Genomic DNA, 27,873 nt, shown 5'->3' with positions numbered 1-27,873 from the left:
AATGCACATTTAAAACACCACGATTTGCAAAAGAATAAATGATGTATTATCATGAGCATAGAACGTACTGTATTTTTCTCTCTATAAAACGCACCAGACCACAAGACACACCTAGTTTTTGGAGGAGGAAAACAAGAAAATAAATATTCTGAATGTCAGAAGCCAGAACAGCAAGAGGGATCACTGCGCAGTGAAAGCAGCAATCCCTCTTGCTGTTCTGGCTTCTGTGATAGCTGCGCAGCCTGCATTCGCTCCATAAGACGCACACACATTTCCCCTTACTTTTTAGGAGGGAAAAAGTGAGTCTTATAGAGCAAAAAATATGGTATCTACTGCTGTTGCTGCAATCCTTCCAATGGTGATTCATGGTGGGTGGCAGCACTATGACCTGGGTCTGCACTAAGAGAAAGGCTCAGCTTTTGTAGTTGGAGTCAGTCAGGGCCCCTTCTTCCCAGGCCAGGTAGGAAAAAGATCTCCAAGACAGGGTGTAGGCAGGGCTCACAGCGAAGATGCGATCATGCCGTTTTTTAAAAAAAGGATTGACTGTTCTGTTTCTACCCCCACCTCAAAAGCAGCAACATTAACTAGCAAATCTTGCTTGTGGGTCAAGGGGTGTGATGGGCTTATTCAGGCAGTAAGTTCCTGTATCAGAGACCTCACTGGGGATCTATAGAGAAGCAGAATGAACAGTAGATTTCTGTCCTCCCAACCTCCCTTTCTACTTACAACAGGTCCAAGTATGACCCTGGCTGTCAGCTTCCTTCTCTGTCTCAGTGGTCTCAGTGTTGCTGATTCAGCAGCGATGAAGAGGAGGATCGGGACAAAACTCACCTTGCATTCAGACATGGGTAATATTGTGTTGATTTTCCTGATTATAATGCTCTTTCCTCTGTTTCATTTAATAATGTTCCTTTTGCACTGCAGTACGTGTTGCATTATGTAACTGTGGCTTTTTGACTGATATACCTGCATGTTACCCTCATTCACGCCAGTGGGTGTGGTTTGAAACAACAACAAACTTCACTGGAAAATGTTGCCGATCTGCCACCCTTTTCACACCTGTGATTCTGTTCCATGAAAACAGCAAGGAAGAACTGCATGCCAGTTTACCCCCCCCACACACACACACATTCCATGACTTTACTCCTGCAATATTCTGGGTTATTGGGGTTGCCAGCTTATTTGGGGGGAGAGCCACAATCATTAAAATGAGTGCTAAACTTCCACTAGTTTTCGTTAGATTTCTGAAGAGGGCATTTAACTGTGTGAAAATTCAGATATAATGCAGAAAGTAACAGTTAGGGGAACATCAGCGAAACGAAATAAACTGCAGTCTAGAGTTAGTCAGCTCCACCCATCATTGCCTCTGATGGGCTCCCTGCCTTCTGCCCATCAATCCAGTGGGCATAAGCTGCCTCAGTGAATTATGCAGTGGGGAAAGCACTTCCCCATTATGCCTTTGGCACACCTTCATAGGGGCTAGGACAGGTGCTAAGGTAAAGGTAAAGGGACCACTAACCATTAGGTCCAGTCATGGCCGACTCTGGGGTTGCAGTGCTCATCTTGCTTTATTGGCCGAGGGAGCCAGCATACAGCTTCCGGGTCATGTGGCCAGCATGACTAACCAGAGCAGCGCACGGAAACGCTGTTTACCTTCCTGCCGGAGCAGTACCTATTTATCTACTTGCACTTTGACGTGCTTTCAAACTGCTAGGTTGGCAGGAGCAGGGACCAAGCAATGGGAGCTCACCCTGTTGCGGGGATTCGAACTGCTGACCTTCTGATTGGCAAGTCCTAGGCTCTGTGGTTTAACCCACAGCGCCACCCGCGTCCCTAGGACAGGTGGTACATGCAACCAAAACAAATGACTGTTCTCTTTTACACACACACACACTCCCCTCCATCCTGCTGACTCTCCCTCTCTCATAACACTAGAGCCGTGGTCACCCAATGAAGCTGAATATTGAGTGATTCAGGATAGACAAGAGAAAGAGCACTTCACACAGATCAGTCGATCTATTGAATTCCTTCCCACTAGATGTAGTGATGGTAACCATTTGGATGGCTAAAAGACAGTAGACGACAAATCCATGGAGGCTTTCAGTGGCTATCAGCATGGACATCTGGCTGGCCACTGTGAGAGTAAGATGGCTGGAACAGATGGGCCACTGGCTTGGCCAAGGAGACAGTTTTTACAAATTTTAAACTGCAAGTTTCTCTGGGCAGGGACCTGTATGGTGCTGTATGACTAATGCAGAGTAATGCTCTGGTCTGGAGTAACCCTTGCCGTGGGGACAGTGGGTAAAAACATTGAATGCAACGGCAGATTAAATAAAGATATTTATTTATTAAAATAACAATACAGTAATCATGTGAAAGAATATATGTTTTAGACTTATATTTTGATAGGGAGAGGGAGGTAAAAAAAAGAGAGAGAAAGAAAGCATTTTCACAAACAATATTAACTGCACTTCTGGTGGATGGGTGTTTAGCATAAATTGCGTTTTCGTTTCTTCCGAGGGAGGGGCAAGTCCATCACTTGCCTCTGCTTGGTCCACACTGGGGATTAGTTGCCTGTGGCCATCCAGTCGTTGCTGGGCTGCAGGACCTATCATCCCTGACTACTGTCAAAGCGAAAGGGGCTGATGGGAGTTGGAGTCCAGCAACGTCTGGAAGGATGTAGGTTCCCCATCCCTGGGCTACACTTTGCAGTGTAGCTGCAAAGCGTAGTTGGTTTCAAATGATGCCCTGCACCAGAAATCCCTGCATGTAGAAAACCAGGACAACAAGGACAAAAGCCTTCCCATGCTAGATTTCTGCATGCAGGGAGCATTTTGCATGGAGAAGTGTGAAAGGCACCTGGAACCTGAAGTGCCATGGTCCATTCTGTTACATGTAGAGACCAGGCTCTGACCAAAGATGCTAGGGAGTTATGCCCCCAATTCCTGCCTTGCTGGGCTTCCTTTAACTCACCACTAGTTCCAGTCACAGCAGTGTTTGCTTTTAACAACACGTGAAAAGCAACAATCTGGACCACCAATTCATCTGCAGCCACAAGTAAGGATGGCAAATGCTATTGTTCCCCTGTTCCTTTTCCCTTTGGGGTAGGTGGGTGTTCGTTTACCGGCACAGCAGTGAGTATGCCCTGCCTTTTGCAGCCAGAACAGATCAGGGTTTCTAAGCCTCACATATCTTTCCTCTTTGTAATTAAGTGTCTGAAGCAGCCGCTCCAGCTAAAATCACTGTAAGATGGGGGGTGAAGAGACCCAGGGGCAAAAGCTCTGAGACTTTGCATAGCAACAATGGCATTTGATCACATGTCCACATTTGAGATGCCAGCCACATCTTCCTGCAATGCTCCTGTGTTTTTCAGCTCCCATGGAGCCTTCTGTTACCATGCTGGGATACAGCGTCAGGTAATGAATTCCTGTCTCTATAAATGTTAAAGGCAGAGGCAAGGTGGGGGTGGACTGCTCTCACCACTTATTTGAATTATTATACAAGTAATAAAGACCACAAAAGCCATACCTTCTCACAGGTTTTTCTGTTATTGATAGCTCACACACCATGCTAATACTATAATATTGTAGCTAACCTCAGTGCTGTCTGTTAGAAATTAAATCTACTATTCTGATTCACACTGGATACAAAACTTACGATGCAAATATACCAGGAAACCTTCAGTCCTGGCTTTTAGCAAAAAAAGCTGAGATTTAACAACAACAACAACAACAATAGAATCATGTGGAAAGGAAAATTCCTTCACATTAAAGGGGAGGGGAGGGAAAAGTTATTCACATTAATCTTCTGGAAAAATTAAATGAAAAATATAGTAAGTATTCTAAAATGCTGAAAGACTCCATTTACAGGTTCTCCTGGCTGTAGAATGTCAAACTTTCTGTTGATCACATTCTTAAAAGCAGAACCAAAGAAATAGGCGGAAATCTATTTTTTAAGAAAGTGTTGAAAAAATAGGTGTCATTTTATAAAGTACAAAAGGTATTGGGGAAGTGTTTGTAACTGTGTTTGTAATTGTGTTAGGTTAGAAAAACACACCTATAAAAAGGAATCGGAACATCGTTAGGCTACAAGCATATTGTCTCCGTAACTCCAGCGTGCTAATTCTTTCCCTTTGGTTGGAGCAAAACAGCAGCGGAAAGTTCCACTGCTGGCTCTCTGACAAGAAAGAAGTTTCCCAGGAGAGAGGAGGAAAACATTATTATTTTAAGGCAACCCCCCTGCTCCATATGGTAGCTGAGAACCTCTTAAACCCTCCTCTCTAATTTTCTGGGAGATGCATGCCCTCCAAACCTCTCTCATCAATAAGAAGGGGCGGCAGAGCGGGGAAGAATGAATTTTCAGAAGTGGCCACCTACGTTGAAAGCAGAAATTTGTTGGGATGAAACACAAAAAGGATCTGAGCTTATGAGAGCCACAAGAAACAGACACGAAGGTCAGACTGAAATCATCACCCTTCTCCTCCACAATGCCTCACGCTTTTCAATACACCTGGCTTCCCATCAGCACCTTCAGCTCCTCCTTCCCACAATGCCTTGCAGCATATCTATGGGCAGTGGGAATACAATGGTGGAGTTCTTCTCGGCGGCGATAGTGGTCAGGGTCTGCAGGTAGCGGAGCTGGAGAGCTGCAGGAGACTCTGAGATGACAATGGAGGCTTCCTTGAGGGCTCTGGAGGCATTCATCTCGCCCTCTGCTGCGATGACCTGGAAGGGAGAGAGGCACAGGTCCAGCAAGATGTTTTGAACACAGAGAAAACTGCATAAGGTTCGGAGAGTGTGGTGTGGTGGTTAGTGTGTCAGACCAGGACCTGGGTGCAGCTATGAAGCCGACTGGGTGACCCTGGGCAAGTCAGTGTCTCAGCCTCTCTTACGTTACAAGGCAGTTGTGAGGATAAAATGAGGACAGGAAAAACAAAGAACAAACCACCTTGAGCTCCTTGCAATGGAGGCACATCCACTGGGGCAAATGGGGCACTGCCCCAACACCTGCCCTTGGCTAGCTCCCTGCCACCTGCCTTCTTACAACCAGTCCACACGGTGGCCCTGGCTGCTAGTTTCCTCCTCCTCCTCCTCAGTATCCAACATTAGTCCTACATAGAGTAGACCCACTGAAATTGACAGCCACAAATAATTTAGGTGCGCTGACTTCCAATGATTCTACTTTGAGCAGGACTTCATTGGGTAAAACTCCATGTATGCTCAGACGTCAGTCCTGCTGAATTCTGTGGGGCTTACTCTCAGGTGTGTGGGTTTAGGAATGCAGTCTTAAGTCAATTAAAACAATTAAGTATGCACATGACAAAACACAAACATTCTATAGGGGAAATGGCTTTATCCTACAATAGGGAATTCACCTCTTTCTCAAATTTTGCAACTCCCTGTATTATAGATAGATAGATAGACAGATATAGATATATATTTAAAACAATTTTTTTGCGAGAATCTGTCACCTAATCAAACAAGAATGTTTTGATTAATTAAATGTGTCAGGTAAATGTTGCAGCTCTAGGCTGCATACACACCACACATTTAAGGCACGTGATTTCTTCCCAAAGAATACTGGAAACTGTAGTTTTCCCCTCACAGAACTACAGTTTCAAGCATCCTTAACATAATACAGTTCCCAGGATTCTTTGGGGAGGGAGGAATGTGTTTTGAATGTACTCAAAATCTATGGTGTGGACCCAGCCTTAGTAAAATAAAAATAAATAAATTGTAGGCTAGAGGATTTGTGGCCTTCATGTTCAAGGCCACAAACAGGATCCTCCTTGCTTAACCAACTTTGTTAAGTTGTGGGTGAACATATCAGACGGCACAGCGATTCTTCAAACAGCTCTTGTTTATTCACAGGCCAGGACAGAACTGAACTGAAGGGTTCAGTCAGCCTGCTTATATAGAGCTCCACTACAACGTAACTGTAGCAATTTTCTAAAACTATCCAATCACTGAACGTCACTTTCGATCCCTTATTTGCATAACTATCTACAGTATCCCCCTGCTAGCCCAGGGTGAGAACTTCAGTACATAACAAACTTCTTTTAGAAAAGGAAGAGATTGTTACAGGAAGTTGTCTTCCTCCTAGGAGAAGCAGCATATAGATCCAGAAGTGTTAAGCCAAGAATATAGGAGCAGCAAATCAGCCAAAGGAACAGGGATGCAGAAAGGCTTCCAGACTCTATGTCTGCCCCCAGAATGGCCCACCAGCCAGTCTAATTGTTGAACACAAAGGCCACATTTAAAGCAGCATAAAACCACTTTAAGTAGTCATGGCTTCCCCCAAAGAATTCTGGAAGCCGCTGCCTGTCAAGGGTGCTGAAAGTTGTTAAGAGACCCTTATTCCCTTCCCAGAGCTACAATTCCCAGAATGGTTTAACAGTCAATCCCTCTTCACAGGAAACTCTGGGAATTGTAGCTGTGAGAGGGCAATAGTTGGTCCTAGCAACTCTCAGCACCCTTAGTGAACTACAGGTCTCGCAATTCTTTGGGGGAAAACCATGACTGTTTAAAGTGGCATGCAGATGTGGTGTGGCTCCAGACAGAACAGTGGTTTTCAAAAGCTTTCTGCTGCCAGAGAATCCTTGTGTGCTACAGAGTCCCTGCAAAGTTGCAGAACCCCCTGGAAGTGAACTAAGTAGGGATGAGGGAAAAATTCAATTTGGTTTACAGGGGAGCCTATCTAACTTGCACTTTCCAAAATAATATGTGAACCAAACCATAGCCATTCTTTAAAATTTGCATTTCTTCAAATTTAGCAATGCAGTTCTCCAACCAACTAATGTGTAGAAAACTGCATATATTGGGGCAAAGATCTAAAAATATGCATATATTGGAGAAACAGCTTACAAAAATGCATTGTAATAGGAGAAGCTGCTTTGCAAAAAATAGTAGGCAAAATGCCAAATATTAGGCATTACATGTTAGGCATTAAAATGCAGATGAATTTCCATTTTGAAAAAATCAGAATGATGTGGAAATGTGAAGACCTGAATTTAAGAGCAGGAAAATGAGAAAAACAAAACAAAACTGGCATTTGCCCATCTTACAGGATCCAGTTTAGACAGGGTACTCAGCAGGACTTTCAGGTATCAGCACCAATTCCCTCCTTATGTAGGACACAGCAGCAGAAAACAAGACCTTTGGGAAAGGCTGAAGCTCTGTGAGTAGAACATCATCTTTGCATGCAGAAGGTTGCAGGTTTAATCCCTGGCATTTCCAGGGAAGACAGGATATGTCCCATCATAAACCCTGGAGTAGGTGCCAATAAGCATAGACCATGGGTAGGCAAACTAAGGCCCTGTGGGAGTCATAAAGCCACGGCAAAGGCTTGTAATATTGCAGGGTGCCCCCTGACCTCGGCTGACCAGCACTCTGAGCTTTACAATGTATTGGAATGTATTGACCTTATATGGAGTTATGTTCCCCCTCTGGGCAGTGTAACCTTATATGGTTTGTGGGTGCGTTAAAGCCATGACCGGATGTAGGTAATGTGGTACATTGGCAAACGGGCATGCGGCTGGAGAGAGAACAAAGGATAATAAAAAGGGTTACCGGAGGGAGAGAGAAGTTCAAAAGGAGCTGCTCATACCATTCTGAAAATATTGCTGGCTCTCTGTGTCTTTATTTTATGCTAAACAGCACCATTTTGTAACGGCTGGCTCCGACAAGGCCTGGGGACTGGATCCAGCCCAATCGCCTTCTCAATCCGGCCCATGGACGGTCCAGGAATCAGCGTGTTTTTACATGAGTGGAATGTGTGCTTTTATTTAAAATGCATCTCTGGGTTATTTGTGGGCCCTGCCTGGTGTTTTTACATGAACAGAATATGTGCTTTTATTTAAAATGCATCTCTGGGTTATTTTGGGGGCATAGGAATTCGCTCATTATTTTTTTTCTTCAAAATATAGTCCAGCCCTCCACAAGGTCTGAGGGACAGGGGACCGGCCCCCTGCTGAAAAGGTTTGCTGACCCCTGGCATAGACAATACTAAGCAAGATATGCAGGTGGTATGAGGCAGCTTTCCATGTTGTAGCTCAGGGGTGGGGCATCTGCTTTGCATACAGAAGATTGCAGTTTGCTCTCATTCATTTCCAGGTAGGACTGGGAGAGACTCCTGCCTGAAACCCTGACGAGAGTCAGTACCCAATTAGATGGCCCACTGGTCTGACTCAGTATAAGGCAGCTTCCTATGTAACACGTTGTGTCTTGTGGGAGCTTGCCTTCTGCTGCTTGATCTTCTTAAACATCCCCAGAAAACATGCTGAGATGCTTCAGTGAAGTTTGAAAACCTGTGATGCAGAAGGAACGCCCTCTGACTGAGTTTTGGCACAAACTCAGTTTTGTTTTGTTACATAAATGCAATGCAAAGGATTCTCTACTATGGGGAAATAAAGATAATGAGACCTCTGGAGCCAGTGTTTGTACAGCAAATACCTGAGTCATCTTATATCACTGTGGGGAAAAACAAGTGTGACCATCAAAGCAGTCCAAAGTGGCTGGGGCAACCCAGTCAGATGGGTGGAGTACAAACAATAACATTAAAAATTATTATTATTAAAGGAAACATTAATATCTGAAGCAGTTCAATATTCACTTGAAATTTGGATTATGTGAAAGTTACAGGAAGGGCTGTAGATCGGTGGGAGAGTATCTGCTTGGCATGCGTAAGTTGTTTTCAGTTGTGGGGTAGGAATAATTATGGTCATTTCCAAGACATATACCCCAGGGTCAACAGGGTCAAATAATGGCCTTTGTTTCCTTGTACTGCTCCATCATCTTCTGGGTCATGGATGGGGAACCTGTGAACCTCTAGAAGCTGGTGGATTCCAACTCCCATCAGCTCCGGCCAGCATGGCCAATGGTCAGGGATGATGGGAGTTGTAGTCCAACTGCATTTGCAGTGCACCAGGTCAGGAAAAGCTGGTTTAATAGGAAGTTTAGCCAGCAAGTTGGTTTATGCCAGTATTTCTAATGGTCAGTGATGATGAGATGTGTAGTCCAACAACAACAGAAGGGCCGCAGGATCCCCATCTCTGATCTCTTTCGGTGATGGATCTCCTTTGAAAGTCAGCGGCTAACCAAACCAGTAGAGCTCCTTACCTTTGCTCTTGCTTCGCGGGTAGCTTCTGCTTCAGCGGCCATGGCTCTCTGGAGTTGGATGGGCAGCTTCACATCTTTGATCTCCACCCGCTCCACCTTTATGCCCCAGTCATCTGTGGCATCATCTAGTGTGGCCTGTTTAAAAGGGTGGGGGCAGGAATGCATGTCACACATGGAGGTATTGTGCAAAGATGCCAAGCTAATCAAACAGAGGTGACTGGAGGTTTAAACAAGTCTCAACAGGACAAATGAACAGCCTTTTTAAGAGCCTTCCATCCTGCAAGGTGTTAAATATCCTTCCTTGTTGTGTTTTCAGCTGGCAGGTGACCCAGGCTCTGAGCTTTCATTGAAAGATAAAAGACTCTTAACAAACTACAGCTCCCATAATTCTTTAGGAATCCCATGTGGGGCTTTAAAAGCATGATGGGAATGTGGTCAGAGACTAAAGTAGAGGGAGCTACAGGCAGTGTCACACCCCCTGAACTGGTCATAAGGAAGAAGGCAGGCAGGGGTTGGGGGTTGGCTGAGGGCAGATTAGGACTGGTGGGGCAGTGCCCCACTTACCCTAAAGGACCAGCTTCCACTGGATTTTTGCATTGTATATTTAAATTGCAAAATTTAGTGGCTGATGCAAAAAAAATAAAAATCACCTGTCTAAACAGTGAAGTATGTTTCTCAACAACTCCCTACCCCACACCCCCATGGGGATGCAGCTCAACATTGCTGTACCTGCATGCTGTGGGCAATTTCCTCCCGGTCAGAGAGGATCTGAGAGAGATTCTTGGTCCCAAGAACGTTCCTCAGTGTGGTCTGAGCCAGGAGCCGAGTGGCTGAGTCTGCATTGGTGATGTTGGCAACAGCAAGGGTTGCATTCTGAACTCGGTAATAAACCACGCCATCCACATTAACTGTCACTGAATCTTTGGTAAGAATCTAGGGCAGAAACAGGGGGAGGGGAGAGAAGAGAGAAATGTGGAACGGAAGAATTAAAAAAAGAATCTCCAAGTCACTCATGCATCAAAACATAACCACAAAGAGGTGCCACAAGTAGCATGCTGCTAATTAGGCAGTTGTGATCAGACTGCCTGCTACCTGACAGTCACAAAGGAGCTTTTTTTCAAGTTCCCTATTTCAAACACCATGTGAGTTGTTCATTTTGTGCATGTGCTCATTTCTCCAATTGTACCATCGGTGGGCTTGCAACAGGTATTCTGCACCTGGCTAAGTCATCGGAGAAGCCACCTTTCAACACCAAGGTTACAGAACACTGAGAAGCTCCATACGGACCTCTATTCCATAGCGCTATGCTTTTTTGGATAGCACTCTGCTGTGCTGTGGCGCTGTGGTCTAAACTACTGAGCCTTGGGCTTGCCAATCAAAAGGTCAGCGGTTCGAATCCCCGCAATGGGGTGAGCTCATGTTGCTCGTTCCCAGCTCCTGCCAACCTAGCAGTTCAAAAGCACACCAAAAAGTGCAAGCAGATTAATAGGTACTGCTCCGGAGGGGAGGTAAACGGTGTTTCCGTGCGCTGCTCTGGTGTTCCATTGCGCCAGAAGCGGCTTAGTCATGCTAGCCACATGACCCAGAAAAACTGTCTGCAGAGCGGACAAATGCTGGCTCCCTCGGCCTGTAAAGCTAGATGAGCGCCACAACCCCAGAGTCGTTCGCAACTGGACTTAACTGTCATGGATCCCTTTTACTGCCTTATGCAGACACCAGATAAGTTCCCTGATTCTTTAACTTGTACATGCTGATCTTTGGCAGAAAGCACAAGTGATTTTTGAAATACCAAAAGGTAGCATTAATAGAATATGATGCTTTTCAACAAGCATATTTAACCCTCCCCCCCAACACACACTACCAAGTTGTTCAGCACTTCACCTCTCCCATAGCATCTGCTAGGTTTGAATCCAGCTACAGCTACAGATGGGCTGTACACTGCCAGCGCTCAAGACACTGGTTGCCTGGGTGTTTAAATGCCCAATTCCCTTGAGAATGGGATGGGGCAGGTGTTGTGGCAGCAATAACTCAGGCAATGCCAGCTTTTGCAGGGGCACACACTGGCACCCAACTGCCTCAGGCTGTGCCAGTGTGCCGTGTTTGTAGCAGCCCTGTAACAAGGAAGATGCAGCAAATTCCGGAGTGTGCCTTTCACTAATTATATAGCACCAACCACACACGTACACATTAAGGAGTTAACAGAAACCAGAAGGGTGCGGGAAGGATACCTGCCCCAAGGCATTCACAGCTTATATCATTTTATAAAATCATCATATTCTATTAGAGAAAATTGCTTTGCTGAAAGATTTTCACACAGCTTCAAGGGGGGGGGGGAAGCATGCAAATTAAAAAAAACAATTTGAGGAAACACAGCAATTAAATCCAAGAGGTTTACGGAGAACTTTGCCCAGGGTTGACTATCTCATCTGCATGCAGAACCTCCCAGGCTCAGTAATGCCTCACCATCACACTTTCGAACACACCCCAACTCCCCCTGAGAGGCCGAATACCATAGGATAGGACTGGCATTATGGGATAAGCTGTCCTGCAGGAAAGCATCTGCCTCTATAGATTTGCTCACTGGGGGATGTCCAGCAAGCTTCCAGTGCACTGCAGGGCCTCTCCTGTGCTGTATATCAACACTGCAGGTCTGAGCCTGCAGATGTACAATCTAATAAGACACAAACACAAGGAAGGGAACAGGAAGAGAAGGTGGGAAACCTTGCACAGGCCAATATTATTCACATTATTGTAGGCTGCTTGTTACACAGAGGTCCCCAAGCACCTTGCATCATCTCTAAAAAACAAACACAATGGGTTTTAGCCAACTGAGTTTTACTCAGACCAGACCTATTGATGTTCATGCACCTATGTTAGTATGGCTCATCCATTTCAATAAGTTGGCTCTGAATAGGACTAGCATTGGGTACCCTCAACATTGGGTAAGGCAAGCATGTGGACAGGCTTGTCTAAGCAAGAATTTTTAGCAGACACCGAAAAGAGTAAAGTGAAGGCACCTGCTTGATTTCAGTAGGAAGGAAATTCCAAAATGCAGGTGCTGTCAGACTTAACGATTGCATCCTTACAAATGCAGAATGGGTATTATGTGGTACCAGTAGTAGTGCCAATTCCACCGATCAAAGCAGTCTTGTAGGTAAACTTATCAGAAGTTGTTAAGCTAGATGGACCAATGGTGTGAGTGTAAAGAGAGAGAAGCAAAACTGAATGTCATTGAGGCTGTGTACACAGTACACCTTTAAAGCACATTTGAAATGCATTCTTCCATTTCAAGGAATTCTGGGCTCTGTAGTTTGCTAAGGGTTGCTGGGAAGTTTAACCCTGGGAAGGCTCAACCACAGTGCCCAGAATTCTTTGAGAGAAAGAATGTGCTTCAAATGTGCTTTGAAGGTATAGTGTGTGCACAAAGCCAAAGAAAGCCACACACATCTAATCGTTTCTTAAAGAGACTCAATGATTTTCAACAGAATAAAGTTCCATGTCACCTTTGAAATGACCAGGAATATTACAGCTCCTTTTACTGATACAGTGGTACCTCAGGTTGCGAACGGGATCCGTTCTGGAGGCCCGTTCGCAACATGAAAAGAACGCAACCCGCAGCAGTGCATCTGCACACGCGCGGGTTTCAACTCACCGCTTCTGCACATGCGTGTGATGTCATTTTGCCCATCTGCGCATGCGTGAGCGGCGAAACCCGGAAGTAACCCTTTCCGGTACTTCCGGGTCACCGCGGGACACAACCTGAAAGAACGCAACATGAAGCGGACATAACATGAGGTATGACTGTACTGCAGAGATGGGAAACAGGAGTGTGTCCGACTCCTCACCCCCTGTGCTTTCTCAGTGACAGTATTGCAGCTGAAGCAGAGTTATTTCTAAGAACATCCCTGCTGGATCAGGCCAATGGCCCATCGAGTCCAGCATCCTGTCCTCACAGCGGCCAACAGGTACCTGAACAGGAAGCCCAGAGGCAAGACCTGAGTGCAACAGCAGCTTCTCCACTTGGAATTCTCCACAACTGGCATTCAGAAGACTACTGCCTCCAACACCAGGAGTATGTGGGTGTGGGTGGAACATAGAACATCTCCAAGTGGAATGGCTGTGATTATATTAATCTTATTTTAATGTTAGTGTTATTTAGAATCGTCCTAACAGAGATCTGTGTAATGTCTTTGCGGCCACAGCCACAGCAGTTTCTATTTTAAGTAATGCAAGCAAGGTAATTACAAGCCAATAGCTCCTTTAATTGGCTTCTGCGATACACAGATGAACCAGTGCCACTCTCAGCTTTACTAAGTGAGATATGACCCTCTTATTGAGGAACCAATACAGCTGCCTTGCAAGAAGCTTACTAGTCCTCAGTGTTTGACAAGAGCATTGAGAGTTGATAGGCGACCTCTATTCCCCCATCACACAATTCCCATGGTTTAACAGCCAGCCCCTTTTCCCAGGGAACGCTGGGAACTGTAGCTTTATGAGGGGAATGGGGACTGCCTAGCAACCTTCAGCATCCTTAAGGAACTGCAATTCAGGAAGCCGCAACTGTTTAAAGTGGTATAATACTGTTTTAAATGTGTAGTGTGGATTGGGCGCTAGTGGCAGTGAATTCTGTGGTTTAAGTCTATGCTGTGTGAACTTTCTCTTGTCAGTCACATAGCATGCAAACTGGGAGTTTATCTTTATGTAAACAATGAAGCAGGAGCGCCTGAATTTGCTTGTTTTCCTTATCTCTTCCTGTCTCCTTTTTCCTTTGGTATCATGTCTATTTTATTGGAAGCTGCCAGCAAAGGGCTGCCTGGTTTTCTTAATCTTTGTTCAGCCCCTAGAAATCTTGAGATGGTTTACGAATGAGCTGCCATCCTCTTCTGGAAAGAAACCAGAGCAACTGCAACAAATTGTAGCATGAAAACACAGATTCTATGGAAACGGGGAAGTAATTAAAAGCAGCAGCAGACATGCAAAATCATCAAACAACTGGGCAAAAGTCATCAAAAGAACAGCGGCTCATGAAAACAGTGAAGAAGAAAGGAGGAGGATCAAAGGGGCTTTTTAGTTTACAGAAAAGGCGAGCTTCAAGAGACATGATAGAAGTTTATAAAATTAGGCATGGAATGGGTTCTCTCTGGCAGAAAACCCAGCCATCGCCCACTAGTGTCTTTAACAAACCTCACAGGACTCATGGAGACACCAGAAGGAATACAGCAGTGTTGGCCAAACTGGGCCCTCTAGATGTTTTGGGACTACAATTCCCATCATCCCTAGCTAAAAGAACCAGTGGTCAAGGATGATGGGAATTGTAGTCCCAAAACATCTGGAGGGCCGAGTTTGGCCACCACTGGCATACAGTGAAGGGGCTAGGTGAGCTTCCCTAAGGAGGGCATTCCATGGGATTAGTGCCACTCCAAAGAAGACTATGCTTCTCATGGCTGCCCATCCTACTTATGTTGGCTGAAAAGACAGAAGCAGGATCTCAAATGCTGAGTGGAATGCATTAGGACTAATGGATAGACATACAGTGGTACCTCGGGTTAAGTACTTAATTTGTTCCAGAGGTATGTTCTTAACCTGAAACTGTTCTTAACCTGAAGCACCACTTTAGCTAATGGGGCCTCCTGCTGCCGCCGCGCCACCGGAGCCTGATATCTGTTCTCATCCTGAAGCAAAGTTCTTAACCCGAGGTACTATTTCTGGGTTAGCGGAGTCTGTAACCTGAAGCGTCTGTAACCTGAAGCGTATGTAACCTGAGGTACCACTGTATAAAAATGGGATCTGCAATCAAATGTTGCAGCATGGAGTGCTCCTGTTCCAGTAAGTCCGTCATGCCCTCCTCCACGATACTCCTTTCTATTCCGCCTCCGAACTAGTTTTACACCTCCCTGCCTCCCTTCAACAGTCAGTCAGCATTCTCTGCTCACTAAGCATACTCAGTCCTTACTAGGCTGATCAGGGTTTTCCCCCTCCACCCACCCCCTCATCATTCCCTCCCTAAAGACGTTTTAATAACTCAGCAACTCTTAGTTCAGGGATGCAGAAACGTTTCCAGCCTGAGGGCCGCATCTGCTTCCGGACAACATTCCAGGAGCCACATTCCAGTGGTGGGTGGGGCCAGAGGCAAAAGTGGGTGGAGCTAGTTTACAGAGAGAGAGAGAGAGAGAGAGAGAGAGAGAGAGAGAGAGAGTTCTCTAGCCTCTATCCAGAAGACCAAGAGCCATAATCATAGTTCAAGGATGCATTCCAACCACGCAAAATGACTCAAGGAGGGTGCAAAGCAAGACAGGTGAGGGGTGTGGCCTGGGAGAAGAGGGTGTGGCTTCAGAAGAGTTCTGAGAGTCCTGGAAGGTCGTCCTGACCCCAGGCAGCCAAGGTTACCCAGCCCTGCAATAGAACTTATACCCTGGGGTTTTCCAGCACCTTGACAACATCATTAACTTTCAATTAAGGAAGCAAGAAAAGAAACACGTAAAAGAAACCCATCCCTACCTAATGAAATAAATACCCTGCAACCCTGTTGCTTGCAAAAACCACAGGCACAACAGAATTGAATTACAGAAAAGCCAGGAGGAAATGAGGGGCGGGGAGGAGGCTCACTAAGGGTACATTCCTGGCAGCAAACACATTAAGCCTAATGATGATTATTAGGTTCCTAAGCAATTCATTCCGAGCCAGTTCCACAACAGTTACTGCCAGAGGAAAAAGTCATTGCAGGATAAGTGGCAGGTGGCTGCCTGGAACAAAACCGAAACCCTCCATGCTGGCCTTCATTCCAAATGGTCTGCTTTGACAGAGGCCATGGCAGAGACTGCCTCACTGCATGGAGGAGTTCCGGACCAAGCTAGATGACATGTTAGCTATATATCTGAGCCCTTAAGTGCAAGGTACTATCCATCTTGCAGATGGATTGCTGAGAGTCACAGCAGCAAGGGAACTGGTGGCAGAGAACCAGAAGGGACATAAATACTCAGTGTCAGAGCACTTGCTCTGCATGCAGAAGTTCCTGACTCCAGTCCCTGGCATCTCCAGTTAGGGCTAGGAAAGACTCCCTCTCTGAATGTCTCCTGTGGGAAACCCTGGAGATTGTTGATAATACTGAACTAGATAGACCAATGGTCTAACTCAGAAGAAGTTTCCTATGTTCCTATTTAATTCATCCCTTTGAGAACTAGAATATTACTTTATATTTAAGGGGAAGTGCCGCAATCTGGCAGCAGAGCACCTGCTTTGAATGAAGAGCATCCTGTGTTTAATTCCCGATGGCACCTCCAAGTAGGACTGGGAATGTCTCTTGCCTGAAATTCGAGACCATGGAAGAGGGGCAGCGGGTGTGAGAAAGCCATGGGGTGGGGGTGGGATGGGGAGAGAAACTTGACTAGCCTATTTATATACAGTATTTAGTAGGGGGAAGAGAAGAAAGAGGTCAAGGAAAGGGAATACTCACTTCCTGTGGCGGTATATCAAATGATATGGTCCTCATGTCCACTTTGATGAAGCTGTCTGTGCAGGGCAATACGAAAAACAGACCTGTTGGAAAACAAAAGTGCAATTGTTAGACACAACAACTCTAGGGCATTAACTGCTCTGCATGTGCAAGGAAGAGGTCGGAAGGTATATTGAAGTGCATGGGACAAAGTCAATTCAGCAACATTGCACCAGGCACCAGTCTTGGTGCAAATGCATGAAGCTGCATTGGGGCTGGAGCACTGATGGTGCCCTCCCCCAGGCCAGAGACCCGGGGGAGGGCACCACCAGTGCTCCAGCCCCAATGCAGCTGACCAGCCACACGGAAATTCAGCCACATGTGGGACCATGTATGCGAAACACAGCACTGTACACCAAGGAGGTGGAGTGGCCTGACACAAGTGCTCCTTCATGCCACCAATATGAGGCTTCCCCTAGGCAGCAGTTAGCCTTACTAAACAGCTTAAGGTTGTTAAATTGTGTGACTTCTCCTGGGGTGCTACGTCGCTTGGTGGCTGACTGCAGCTGGGGTCCTCTCTGCTGCTGTACATCTGGAGCTCCCAGCAGCTAAACAGAGGTATTGCTTGCTTAGGGTGGTAAATTCTTATCCCTTATCAGCATGCTGTCTAATAAATCTTAAGACTTCTTCACCACTTGTGTCTTGTCTTGCTTCCAAATCCCACAGAAAGAACCCCCTTGCCTTTACCAAGACAGACCATAACAGCAAACACTCACCTGGCCCCTTTGCACCTCCTTTTAGGATACGTCCAAGCCGAAATATGATGGCTCGCTCATATTCCTTGACAATCTGCAATGAGGGGGGAAAGTCAGTTGGGGGGGGTTGCGGTTTTGTTCCCTTTCATTCTGCACATTTCAGGCTATCCTTGATGCTATTTGGGCCACATTTGTAATTAGCTCACTTCAGATAAGAAGAGGAGGCTTTTTAAGGGGGCAAAACAAGGCATAAGATTCTGCAACTACGTAGAGAGACTACAACTTCATGCTCTTCCTATCAAGCTGAAGGAGGACCCTGATCTTTTTCATATAAAAATTGTGCTTCATGAGAAGTTTCTTGACAAAGAGGCTTGTGGCACTTTAAAGACTTAACACATTTCTTTACTGCATGAGCTCTTCTGGACTACAGACACCTTCATCAGATGCATGAAGTCTTGTAGTGAGTTGCAGGTGAATATATACACATGTTTAAGGAGTTAGGGGATCAGAAATGTAAACAGTGAAGTGAGAAGGAAATGAAAAATACAGTAAAGTACAGATTATGATAATTATGTTATGCAAAAAAAAAAACCCCTAATTGTTGACAACACAGGCAGCCTGGCATTGGCAAATCAATTAATACATGCTGTGGGTTGTTGGGTTTTTAAAAACACTTTTGTCCAGATTCAGTTCACCAGTGAACCTCTTGATTAATTGTAACCTGGTGGCCTCTTTATGCAGTCTCCCTCTGAAGTTCTCTTCTGCAAGAATAGCCATTTAAGGAGTGGACTCCCCCAGAAGGTAGTGAAATCTGCCTTCATTGGAGCTTTTTAAACAAAAGTTGAATGGCCATCTGTCGGGAATTCTTTAGCTGCGATTCCTGCAGTGCAGGGGCCAGACATGACCCTTTGGGTCACTTCCAGCTCTAAGGTCAGCTACAACGTACAGTCGCTGATCTGTTTAGAGTGGGGAAGGAATCCTAGGTCACAACTGCTTTCCAACCAACTATTTTTTACCTTTATGCACATCCAGATGGATAATGGGAAAGTGATGGTAACCAAAAAGAACGAGACCATAACCAGGATCCACCCACAGACTCCAATGCTTCCTTCAGAGCCCTCTGGAAGAAAAGTGAGAAAAAAGTGCACATGCATTAAATGGGCTTCTATTGCTTCTGTGTAGGGAAGAGGGAGAAATTCAGTTATGTTTGCATTTTAACCTAATTTGCACTTCTGGAACAAATACATGAGCTGCATCCCTTCAAAGTTTTATTTTATTTAAAGATTTCTTACCACATTTAACAAAATGTATCAAAGTGATGCACAAACTGTCAAGCAATAAAACTTTGAATAGACACATCATAAGGTAAAAGGTAAAGGGACCCCTGACCATTAGGTCTAGTTGTGACCAACTCTGGGGTTGCGGCACTAATCTTGCTTTATTGGCCGAGGGAGCCAGCGTACAGCTTCCGGGTCATGTGGCCAGCATGACTAAGCTGCTTCTGGCGAACCAAACAGCACACGGAAACGCCGTTTAGCTTCCTGCTGGAGTGGTACCTATTTATCTACTTGAACTTTGGTGTGCTTTCAAACTGCTAGGTTGGCAGGAGCAGGGACCGAGCAACGGGAGCGGGGATTTGAATTGCCAACCTTCTGATCGGCAAGCCCTAGGCTCTGTGGTTTAACCCACAGTGCCACCCGCGTCCCAGACACATCATAAGCAGCCAATAATCAGTAACAAAACTGATCATTGCATCTAGAACAAGAATGTATCTGACTACTGACAGGGACACAACACTGAAGGTGAATCTCTAAGAAGAAACTGTTCCATAATGCCATACTGTAGGTGCCACCACAGAGAAAGCCCTTTTCCTGCCTGATACCAGATGAATCAATTCAAAGTGCATTGTTCTCCATTGTCAGTCCTAGCCCTTGCCAGGTCAGGAGTGGTAAAGCATGAGGGGATTTGTACGAGGAGCATGACCAGTGATCTCCCTTATTGCTCAGGCAGACATGGCATCTTTATAGGATGCAGGAAGTCAAGTTTGGCTACAGCTCACACCTGCTCTGTGCCAAGGCCCAACCAGAGGTAAATGCAGTCTAGCCAGAAATTCACACTTATTCAATTTTTGCAATGCAATTCTCTAACCACTGTTCATAAAAAGTGCATCAGGGCACACATTCATGAAAATGAAAACTGCTTGCAAAAAAAAAAAAGAAAACTGCATGCGGGGAAAAAGTGTACCTTAGCCAAAACTGCACACACACACAAATTGGTTTCTTATGACACATTTGCACAAAAATGCTGGCAAATTTTCATGAGGATTTTTCTTTTTAAAAACATGCAATTTATTGCAAAAATGTAGAGAAATGAATTTAAAGTTCAAAACTTGAGAAACCGTGAGAAGCAAAATTGATAGTTCCAGTCATCCCTGCATATGTTAATCCCTCTTCCCGAAAGGAACTCTGGGAATTGTAGCCCTGTAAATGAAGGAGTCTTCTAGCAACTCCCAGCACCCTGAACAAACTACAGGATTACTTGGGGGGGGGGACACGGCTGTGTAAAGGGTTGTGATAGTGCAGATAGAGTCTATCACCATCATAATCGCCCCTCCCAGAGAATTTCGGCGACTGCCCAAAATATGAAATGCTGCATCTAAAAAAGGAACATGAGATCATATTCAGGAATGTGACACAGAGTTCACACGGAGATTTTTCCTGGCCTTGGATTCAGTTACAGGAAAAGGGAATCAAGTATGTAGCAAGGCGTATTTGTCTTCTACTGCAACAGCGGCTCAACTAGATCAAGCATTCGATCCGGCATTGCACAGAAAAGTAATTTTCTCCCATATTTTCTCTGGGAGTTCTATGGAGATGGGGAAGAATATTTATTTGATCTTATTCCCAAGGCTTCTGCATACCAAATGCTTAACCAGGGGTTGTTTCCCTTTAACCATGGTTAACCTATTCCACATGAATACCTAAGCCAGGTGTAGGGAACCCTTTTTGTCCAGCCTCCCACCCCAAAAAGACACAAGTGGAGGCTCTTACTTGAGGTTAGGTTGGCCTCAACTAGAGCCAGGGCTTTCTCGGCCGCGGCTCCAATCTGGTGGAACGCTCTGTCACAAGAGACTAGGGCCCTGCAGGACCTGACATCCTTCCGCAGGGCCTGCAAGACAGAGCTGTTCCACCAGGCCTTTTGTCAGGGCGCAGCCTGACCCCCTCCTCTGGCAATCTGCACAAAATTTTGCTTGATGGTTGCCATTAATTTGATTTTAATTTGATTTAATTAATTTTATAATGAATGTTTTAGAATGTTGGACTATTTTGATTGTTGTTAGCCGCCCTGAGCCTGGCTTCGGCTGGGGAGGGCGGGATATAAATAAAATTTATTATTATTATTATTATTATTAAAAGTAAGGCAAGTAAAAGTGCAGGCTCAGGGTTCAGGAGTCACGGGTTCAGGAGCAAGGGCAAGAAATTCAGAACTGCAGGTGTCCCTGCAATAAGTTCCCAGTACTTGGCCTGCCCACCAAGCTCTTAAAGACAAGACAGGGCAGTCTTATTCTCGAGACTCTCTCACTTTGTAAGAATTATGGTACTACAAGTGCATGTGCTTTTGGGGTGGGGTTGTCTGTTCCCACAACAAGGGCGGCATCTCGTTCTAGATAACGAGACTGCACACTTTTGTCACACCTTGGTTATCAAAGCCTCCCCAGCCTTCATCGAGTCTCTCTGCTCCACAGGAAGGGGGCGGGGAAGGCACAGTAGTTCCCCTCCCCTTTCAAAGAGTCTGGTCGGGGCAGATCAAACCAGATCCCCCACCATTCAGCCACCACACTCATTTCTTCCTCCTCCTCAATCCAAGCCTGCCAGTCCAAGCTCAATGTTGCTGCAGGGCTCAATACACCCCTGGTCTTCCAGATGTTGCTGGACTATAGCTCCCATCGGCCTAGGACCCTCGTACCTACGGGACCGCCTCTCCTGGTATGCCCCGTGGAGGACCTTAAGGTCCACAAATGACATTTAGGAGGTCCCAGGTTGCAAGGTGGTTAGATTGGTCTCAACTAGGGCCAGGGCCTTTTCAGTACTGGCCCCGACTTGGTAGAATGCTCTGTCACAAGAGACCAGGGCCCTGTGGGACTTGACATCTTTCTGCAGGGCCTGCAAGACAGCGATGTTCTGCCTGGCCTTTGGTTTGGACTTGGTCTGACCCCTATTTTCCCCTCCCCTTATGGTTTTGATCTATGGGCTACTTTTAAAATGAGGCTGCATTTAAATTTGCATTTTAACCTGTATTTTAACCCCCCCCCATTATGTTCTTACTGTAATTTTACTGGTGTTAGCCGCCCTGAGCCCGGCTCTGGCCAGGGAGGGTGGGGTATAAATAAAAATTATTATTATTATTATTATTATTATTATTATTATTATTATTATTATCAGCCTTAAGACCTGGTCATGCTGGTTGGAACTGAAGGGTCACAGGTTCCCCAACTCTGAACCATGATTGAGTATGAGCCACAAACAATGATGCAAAAATGTAAGTTTGGTGGGTATGTAAACAATAAGAGCCTTCAACTGAATCCATACATAGACACACCCTATCAAACATTTCACTTCAATTTCTTCTGGCAAACTGTGTTTGGTGGGCATTATATATATGTAAAATTAACATACCACACATCTATTATTATTATTATTATTATTATTATTATTATTATTATTGCCAAGTAAACTCAAATGGATAAAGGGCAAGGTTCAAATGAGATTCCAGGGGCAACTGCAGCCCACCAGGGATCACTGATCTCTTCCCATGCTACGCCTGCTCTCCCACAACCCTCCCTGATCCTGCTTTTCAGTTTCTCCAAGTGCTTTTGCCAAGCTGGTGTGCATCTATGAACTACAAGAATGCCTGTTGCTCGCCTAGATTTAGCTCTCTCTCCCTGATTTTTGTTTAAGATCTTTTATTAAGATTTTCCCATAAAACAGTAAAATTACAACTACAGAAGATACAACTTGAATAAGTAAAACCAGAAGAAAGAAAAGATACAAAAGCTAAAGATACAAAAGAAACATTTCTGATTTTCCATCTGCTGGCTATATAAAGAAAGAAAATATGATTACTCAGTCCATGATAACATCCATCTTCACCACTTTCTGTCTTTTAAGTCAATGTGTCAAATCACTGAATAAAGAAAGTACATTCTACCAAGTGCCCCCCCCCCAGATTTCTTAGGACACCCCCCATTCCCCCTCACAGAACTATAATTTCCAGAATTCCCTGCAAAGAGGGAGTGGTTGTTAAACTACTCTGATAACTGTAGCTCTTTTAGGGGGAACAGAGGTCTCCTTAGAACTCTTAACAAACGACAGCTCCCAGAATTCTTTGGGGGAAGCCATGATTGTTTAAATTGGCATAATACTGACATAATACTATGCAGATGGGCCCAATACACTTTTCAGTTTAGTTATGTTTTAAGTACTGCACAAGTGCAATGCTTAAGCGTCCATAGAATCTTTGCAAAAGAAGAGGTGGACAGGAAGGAAACCAGAACAAATTGGTTGCACCCCTTGACTTCCTAGCAACCCTCACCAGGCACTAGCTCACACTTCTCTTTTTCTTTACAAAGGGTATCATAAAACAAAGGAGAAGAAGTGTTTTCAGTTCTGCAGGCTGGATTGCAAAATTCCAATGCCAGGAATGAGAAAATGAACTCAGATTGCATTGAGGGAGTCTTTCCTTTCCACTGGACTTTTGCAAGAGGCAGCAACAAACTGCAAGGTATCATTTTTGCAACATTGCGAAGCAGGAGAAATGATATTATCAAACTCTGCCTCCTTCTCCACTTCTCTTCTGTTTGCATTCTCTGCTCATGCTGCAGACAGCATTCTGGGAAAACGGGCACCAGCAGCACCCATAGATCTTGGGGCTTCCCCTTCCCCCAAACACAGCCAGAAACAGATGGGTGGTATGGCTTAGGGCAGGCATCTCCAACTTTCGGTCCTCCAGATGTTTTGGACTACAGTTCCTATCATCCATGAGCACTGGTCCTGGTAGCTAGGGATCATGGGAGTTGTAGGCCAAAACATCTGGAGGGCCACAGGTTGGGGGTGCCTGGCTTAGGGCATGGGTCGGCAAACTAAGGCCCACACGCCGGATCAGGCCCAATTGCCTTCTAGATCCTGTCCGGGAATCGCTACGTGGATCGGCAGCATGTGGATTGCCAGTTTGCACGTTCTTTCCCTCCCCCTCCCTCCCTCACACAGCGCCGCTTTTCTCCTCAGAGATGGAGCCATCTTGTCCCACGCCGGGTGCCATCGACAGCGGGAGTCAGCTTGCCTGCCTCAGCATGGCGGCGCTGTGAAGGGGGCGTATGATGCTGGCAGCTGCTGCGCTTTCCTCCTGCTCCTCCTCCCTCTCCCTCAGTCCAGTGGCGTAGCGTGGGTTGTCAGCACCCGGGGCAAGGCAAGTAATTTGCGCTCCCTAACCCATGGATTTGCGCCCCCTAACCCTAACCCCCAGATGTTGCGCCCGGTGCGGCCGGCCCCCCCTGCACCCCCCACGCTACGCCACTGCCTCAGTCCACCCTTCCTTCCTTCCTTCCTTCCTTCCTTCTCCGCCCTGCTTTTCCACGCCACTTCCTCACACGCTTTCTTTGTTGCTGCCTGCCTACCTCCCTCCCTCCTTCATTCCTCCCATGGCATTCAGGCGGGTTGTTGCAGTGGCCACAGACACCACTTGTGGGTTGGCAGTCACCTCTGTCTTCTTCTTCACGGTTCCCCTCAGGAAGCAGCAGCACCAGCAGGTGGTGGGTAAAAGCTCCGTCGACACCCTGATTCCTCTACCTCTGCCAGTGGCTCCTCCGCCGGGGCTGCTGCTTCCATCTTCACCAGCCAACACAGCGTCCTACCCTTCCACTGCGCCTGGCTGGCTGGAGAAGCCCAACTGCAATTATTGGGACAACAACTGGGACAGGTACAGCAAAGCATCTTCAGGCCTCTTTGCAGGCAGGCAAAAATTGTTCATATTCCCCCCCCAAAAAAAGAAATTTAGTCTGGCCCCCCACAAGGTCTGCGGGACAGTGGACCGGCCCCCTGCTGAAAAAGTTTGCTGACCCCTGGCTTAGGGGGAGGCAGGCATTGCTTAGGGCAGCCCATGAGTAGGCAAAAGACAACATCTGTGCCTGCAGATAAAGTCTGCAGGTGGTCACCCTGACCTTGACCCATTCCACTTGCTGATGTTTGGGAAAGGGCCGTAGCTCATCAGCCCTAGAGCACCAGCATTATATGCAAAAGTTCCCAGGTTCTGCATCTCCTGGTAGGGTTGAGAGGGAATCCTGCCTGAAATACTGCTGCCATTCAGCACTGAGCTCAGTGGCTTAAAAATCTGATGGCTGGTGGTCCTATAACTGTAAGCATCAAAATTCTAAGAGGTGTAGCCTTTTATACTTAGCAGAATCAACCTTAGCCCCCTAATATTGGCTGAGGATTAGGCTGGGGCAAAGGAGGCTGCTTCCCCTCCCCCTCAGCCTACCCCCTCCCTATTGGGACACCCAAAGAGTACCAATGAGACTTGAATCCCAAGATGCTGCCTTTGAGCAAAACGTCCAAAGCAAACTGGTAGGATTGTTCTTGGATGTTCTCTAGAGCATTGCCATTGCTCTTGAGACTTTCATATAAGATTGTTAATGTGATGGGTATAAACTCATTTTTAGTAGATTCACCTTCTAGAACAGGGGTCAGCAATTTTTTTCAGCCCGGGGCCGGTCCACTGTGCCTCAGACCTTATGGGGGGGCTGGACTATATTTTTTTTGGAGGGGGGAAATGAATGAATTCCTATGCTCCACCAATAACCCAGAGATGCATTTTAAATAAAAGCACACATTCTACTCATGTAAAAACACGCCGATTCCCGGACCGTCCATGGGCCGGATTTAGGTGATTGGGCTGGATCCAGCCCCCGGGCCTTGGTTTGCCTACCCATGTCCTAGAAGCTTGATGCTTAGTGAGAATATGTATCTACCTGTAAGAATGCTTTTGTTTTCTTTGTATCTGGTAAATCTTGTACCCAAAGTTTTCCCAACCCCATGTGACCTGTTCATACTAGAAGAACTGGAGAGTCCAACTTAACACTCAATAACTGGGCATCCTGATTATAACTGGTAATATTTGGAGCCAAGTACTTGAAATGGGACAGTCTTTTATTTTTTACATGTGTGCAAAATATACATAGATGTGTGGTTCTCAAACCACGTAGCTACAGGCAGATAACAACACAAAATCTTGCTACTTCACAATTGTTCCTAGCACATGATCTGCATTTACAAGAAACGCTTAGTGTCTCTCATCAAATTTTTCTTCTTAAGATTGTCAAAAGCTATGGTTGTGACCAGGAACTTGGATCAAAAGCCATTGATCTTGCAAAGGGCTGGATACTGCTGAAAGGCTATCAGGCTCCGGATCCTTTATGCTGCATATGAACTTCCTACTAAAAGAATATTTAAGGTTCACATATATTTAAAGGAATTAACTCTAAGTGAATCTCCTTCTTGGCTCAGATGATAAACCATGGTATTACACAAATAATTAATGTGAGCATCAATACAGTGGGAGTAAATGGTTTGTGACAGCTGTAATAACTACAGTGATGTCCAGTACTGAAAACATCTGAGTAGCTAACAGTTTCACTTTACCATAAGTGATATTTACTATTCACAGTTTGCAAAAATCCCCTCAGCTTAGATTTTGAATTAGCTGACAAGCTCATGTATTGACAGGTTTTGTAGAGTTGGAAAAGGTTCAGAAAAGGGCAATGAAATTATCAAGGGGCTGGAGCAACTTCTCCTATGAGGAAAGATTGCAGCATTTGGGACTTTTTAGTTTAGAGAAAAAGCGTGTAAGAAGTGACACAATATAAGTTTATAAAATTATGTGAGACGTGGAGAAAAATGTCTGTCGTAACTCTATAACTTGTGGACACCCAATAAGAAGCACAATGATGAAAGATTCAGGACATATAAAAGAAAGCTATTATTCAGGCAGTACATAGTTAAACTATGGAACTCATTCCCACATGAGGCGGTGATGGCCATCTACTTGGGTGGCTTTAAAAGAGGACTGAATGAATTCATTGAGATAAACTCTATCAACAGCTGTTATAGCACCATTGTCAGAGGAAGACTCTCCAAACTGAAATTTAATTGTACCCAAGGCACATTATCAACCCATCTTTCACCTTGTTTATTAAAATAAAGTTCCTGGAAAAAAATAGTTAATAACTGTTTTGCTTTTTAACCCATCGGGTAGCCAGTCACCAACATAGAAGGTAACAGCAACATTCTAGTAGGGTAAACAAACGAGTCCCTGGATGTATGTAAAGGTTGGCATTGGTTCTAGAATTTCTCCAGGGGATTAATTTCATCTTAAGTATACATAGCTTTGAGCTTTGCTTCTGTAAAGAGTCAATACAAATTTCAGTTGTAGAAGGAGCCAAGGGAGATTTCGCAAAGCGAAGACAGATTACGGGCTGCTGAATATGTTTATCATATGAAAGTTTGACCACAATCTTAGCATTACTGAGCTGAAATCAAGTTTCTAGTCCATAAAATGGTAGCCCCCTCCACACAAAACCCCTTCCAGAAACTTAAAAAATCAGGCCTCGGGGAGAGTGAAATTCCAAGCTTTGCACCCCAACAAAGTCCATGAACCTCAACTCTTGCTACAGGGCTTATCCATTTTCAAGTAGCACACCCCAGGGTCATTCTGAAGATTCAAACTCCTGCAAAAGACCCTGAACCCTCCTGCAATGGGAGACCAAGGAGTACCTTCACCGCAGGCGTGCACTCATCCACACCCACCCAAATAAACTCCCTCCAGAGGAAAGCAGATTACATTTGTACATTATCTGAGGCTCTCAGCGTTTCCTGTGTTTCACCACAGAAAGCAAGACTACGACCGTCAGACGCCGTAGCTTAGACCGAGCCTTCCCTAAACGGAAATCGCACGCTCATGCACGCCCTTTTCGCCCCTATCTCAAAACCTCCAGATTTTTTTAAGTACTCATTTTAGGGTGCGATTATCGGAAGCTGAAACAGGCACACTCTGTGCATGCCCGGAAGCAACAGGTGTGTAGCCAACCAGGTTTTACTTAGTGTAAACCCAGTTATATTAATGGACCCAAGTTCGTCCTGTCTGTTCATTTCAGTCGGTCTGACTACTCTGAGTAGAACCAGGCTATCTGTCTTTCCTTCCCCCAGCTCTGCTCGTACCCCCAGCCTCGACCAAAAAAGAAGGGAAGAAGGATGGGGCTGCCCCAACTTTGCAAGCCTCAGCTCGTCTCACCTCCGATCTTGACGGTCTCCCGCTTGCCGCGAGTGCCTTTCTCCGCGTCCTCCATGACTCCCACCGACGCAGCCAGCTTCCCAAACGAGGCGGCTACCCGTTTCAACAGAAGGTATCTGGGGTCCGCGGCGCTCCAGCTGCAGTGTTTGATTCGAGTGGGCGGCCTCGCTTCTTCTCCGCCCCGCACATCATCAAGACCCGCCCCCTCCTCTTGCACAATGCTTTACAG

The 27,873-nt window shown here is 45.6% G+C and overlaps 1 protein-coding gene and 2 long non-coding RNA genes across 4 annotated transcripts; 1 reads left to right on the top strand and 2 right to left on the bottom strand.

Annotated features, from left to right (window-relative positions):
- Positions 1-479: 479 nt before the first annotated feature.
- Positions 480-2,360, top strand: LOC309523721. Its single transcript, XR_014215565.1, has 2 exons — positions 480-848; positions 1,936-2,360. It is a non-coding gene; the product is annotated as an uncharacterized lncRNA (long non-coding RNA).
- LOC309523699 (stomatin-like) lies at positions 2,328-27,811 on the bottom strand. Its single transcript, XM_082207765.1, has 7 exons — positions 27,645-27,811; positions 18,320-18,423; positions 17,325-17,397; positions 16,570-16,652; positions 9,846-10,049; positions 9,117-9,251; positions 2,328-4,724 (listed from the first exon to the last, which is right to left on the bottom strand). Exons 1-7 carry the CDS (start codon positions 27,697-27,699, stop codon positions 4,530-4,532), a joined length of 849 nt encoding a protein of 282 aa, XP_082063891.1. The 5' UTR covers positions 27,700-27,811; the 3' UTR covers positions 2,328-4,529.
- Positions 5,689-7,498, bottom strand: LOC309523717. 2 transcript variants are annotated; one of them, XR_014215560.1, is made up of 3 exons: positions 7,459-7,498; positions 6,037-7,420; positions 5,689-5,784 (listed from the first exon to the last, which is right to left on the bottom strand). It is a non-coding gene; the product is annotated as an uncharacterized lncRNA (long non-coding RNA). The 2 variants fall into 2 exon arrangements; XR_014215561.1 differs by lacking the exon at positions 5,689-5,784 and having other exon boundaries at positions 5,842-7,420.
- Positions 27,812-27,873: the final 62 nt, after the last annotated feature.

This window comes from Podarcis vaucheri, assembly GCF_965113315.1.
Source record: "Podarcis vaucheri genome assembly, chromosome: Z".
Lineage (NCBI taxonomy): Eukaryota > Metazoa > Chordata > Lepidosauria > Squamata > Lacertidae > Podarcis > Podarcis vaucheri.
Note: the sequence above shows the minus strand (reverse complement) of the source record. Positions and strands in the feature narration are given on the sequence as shown.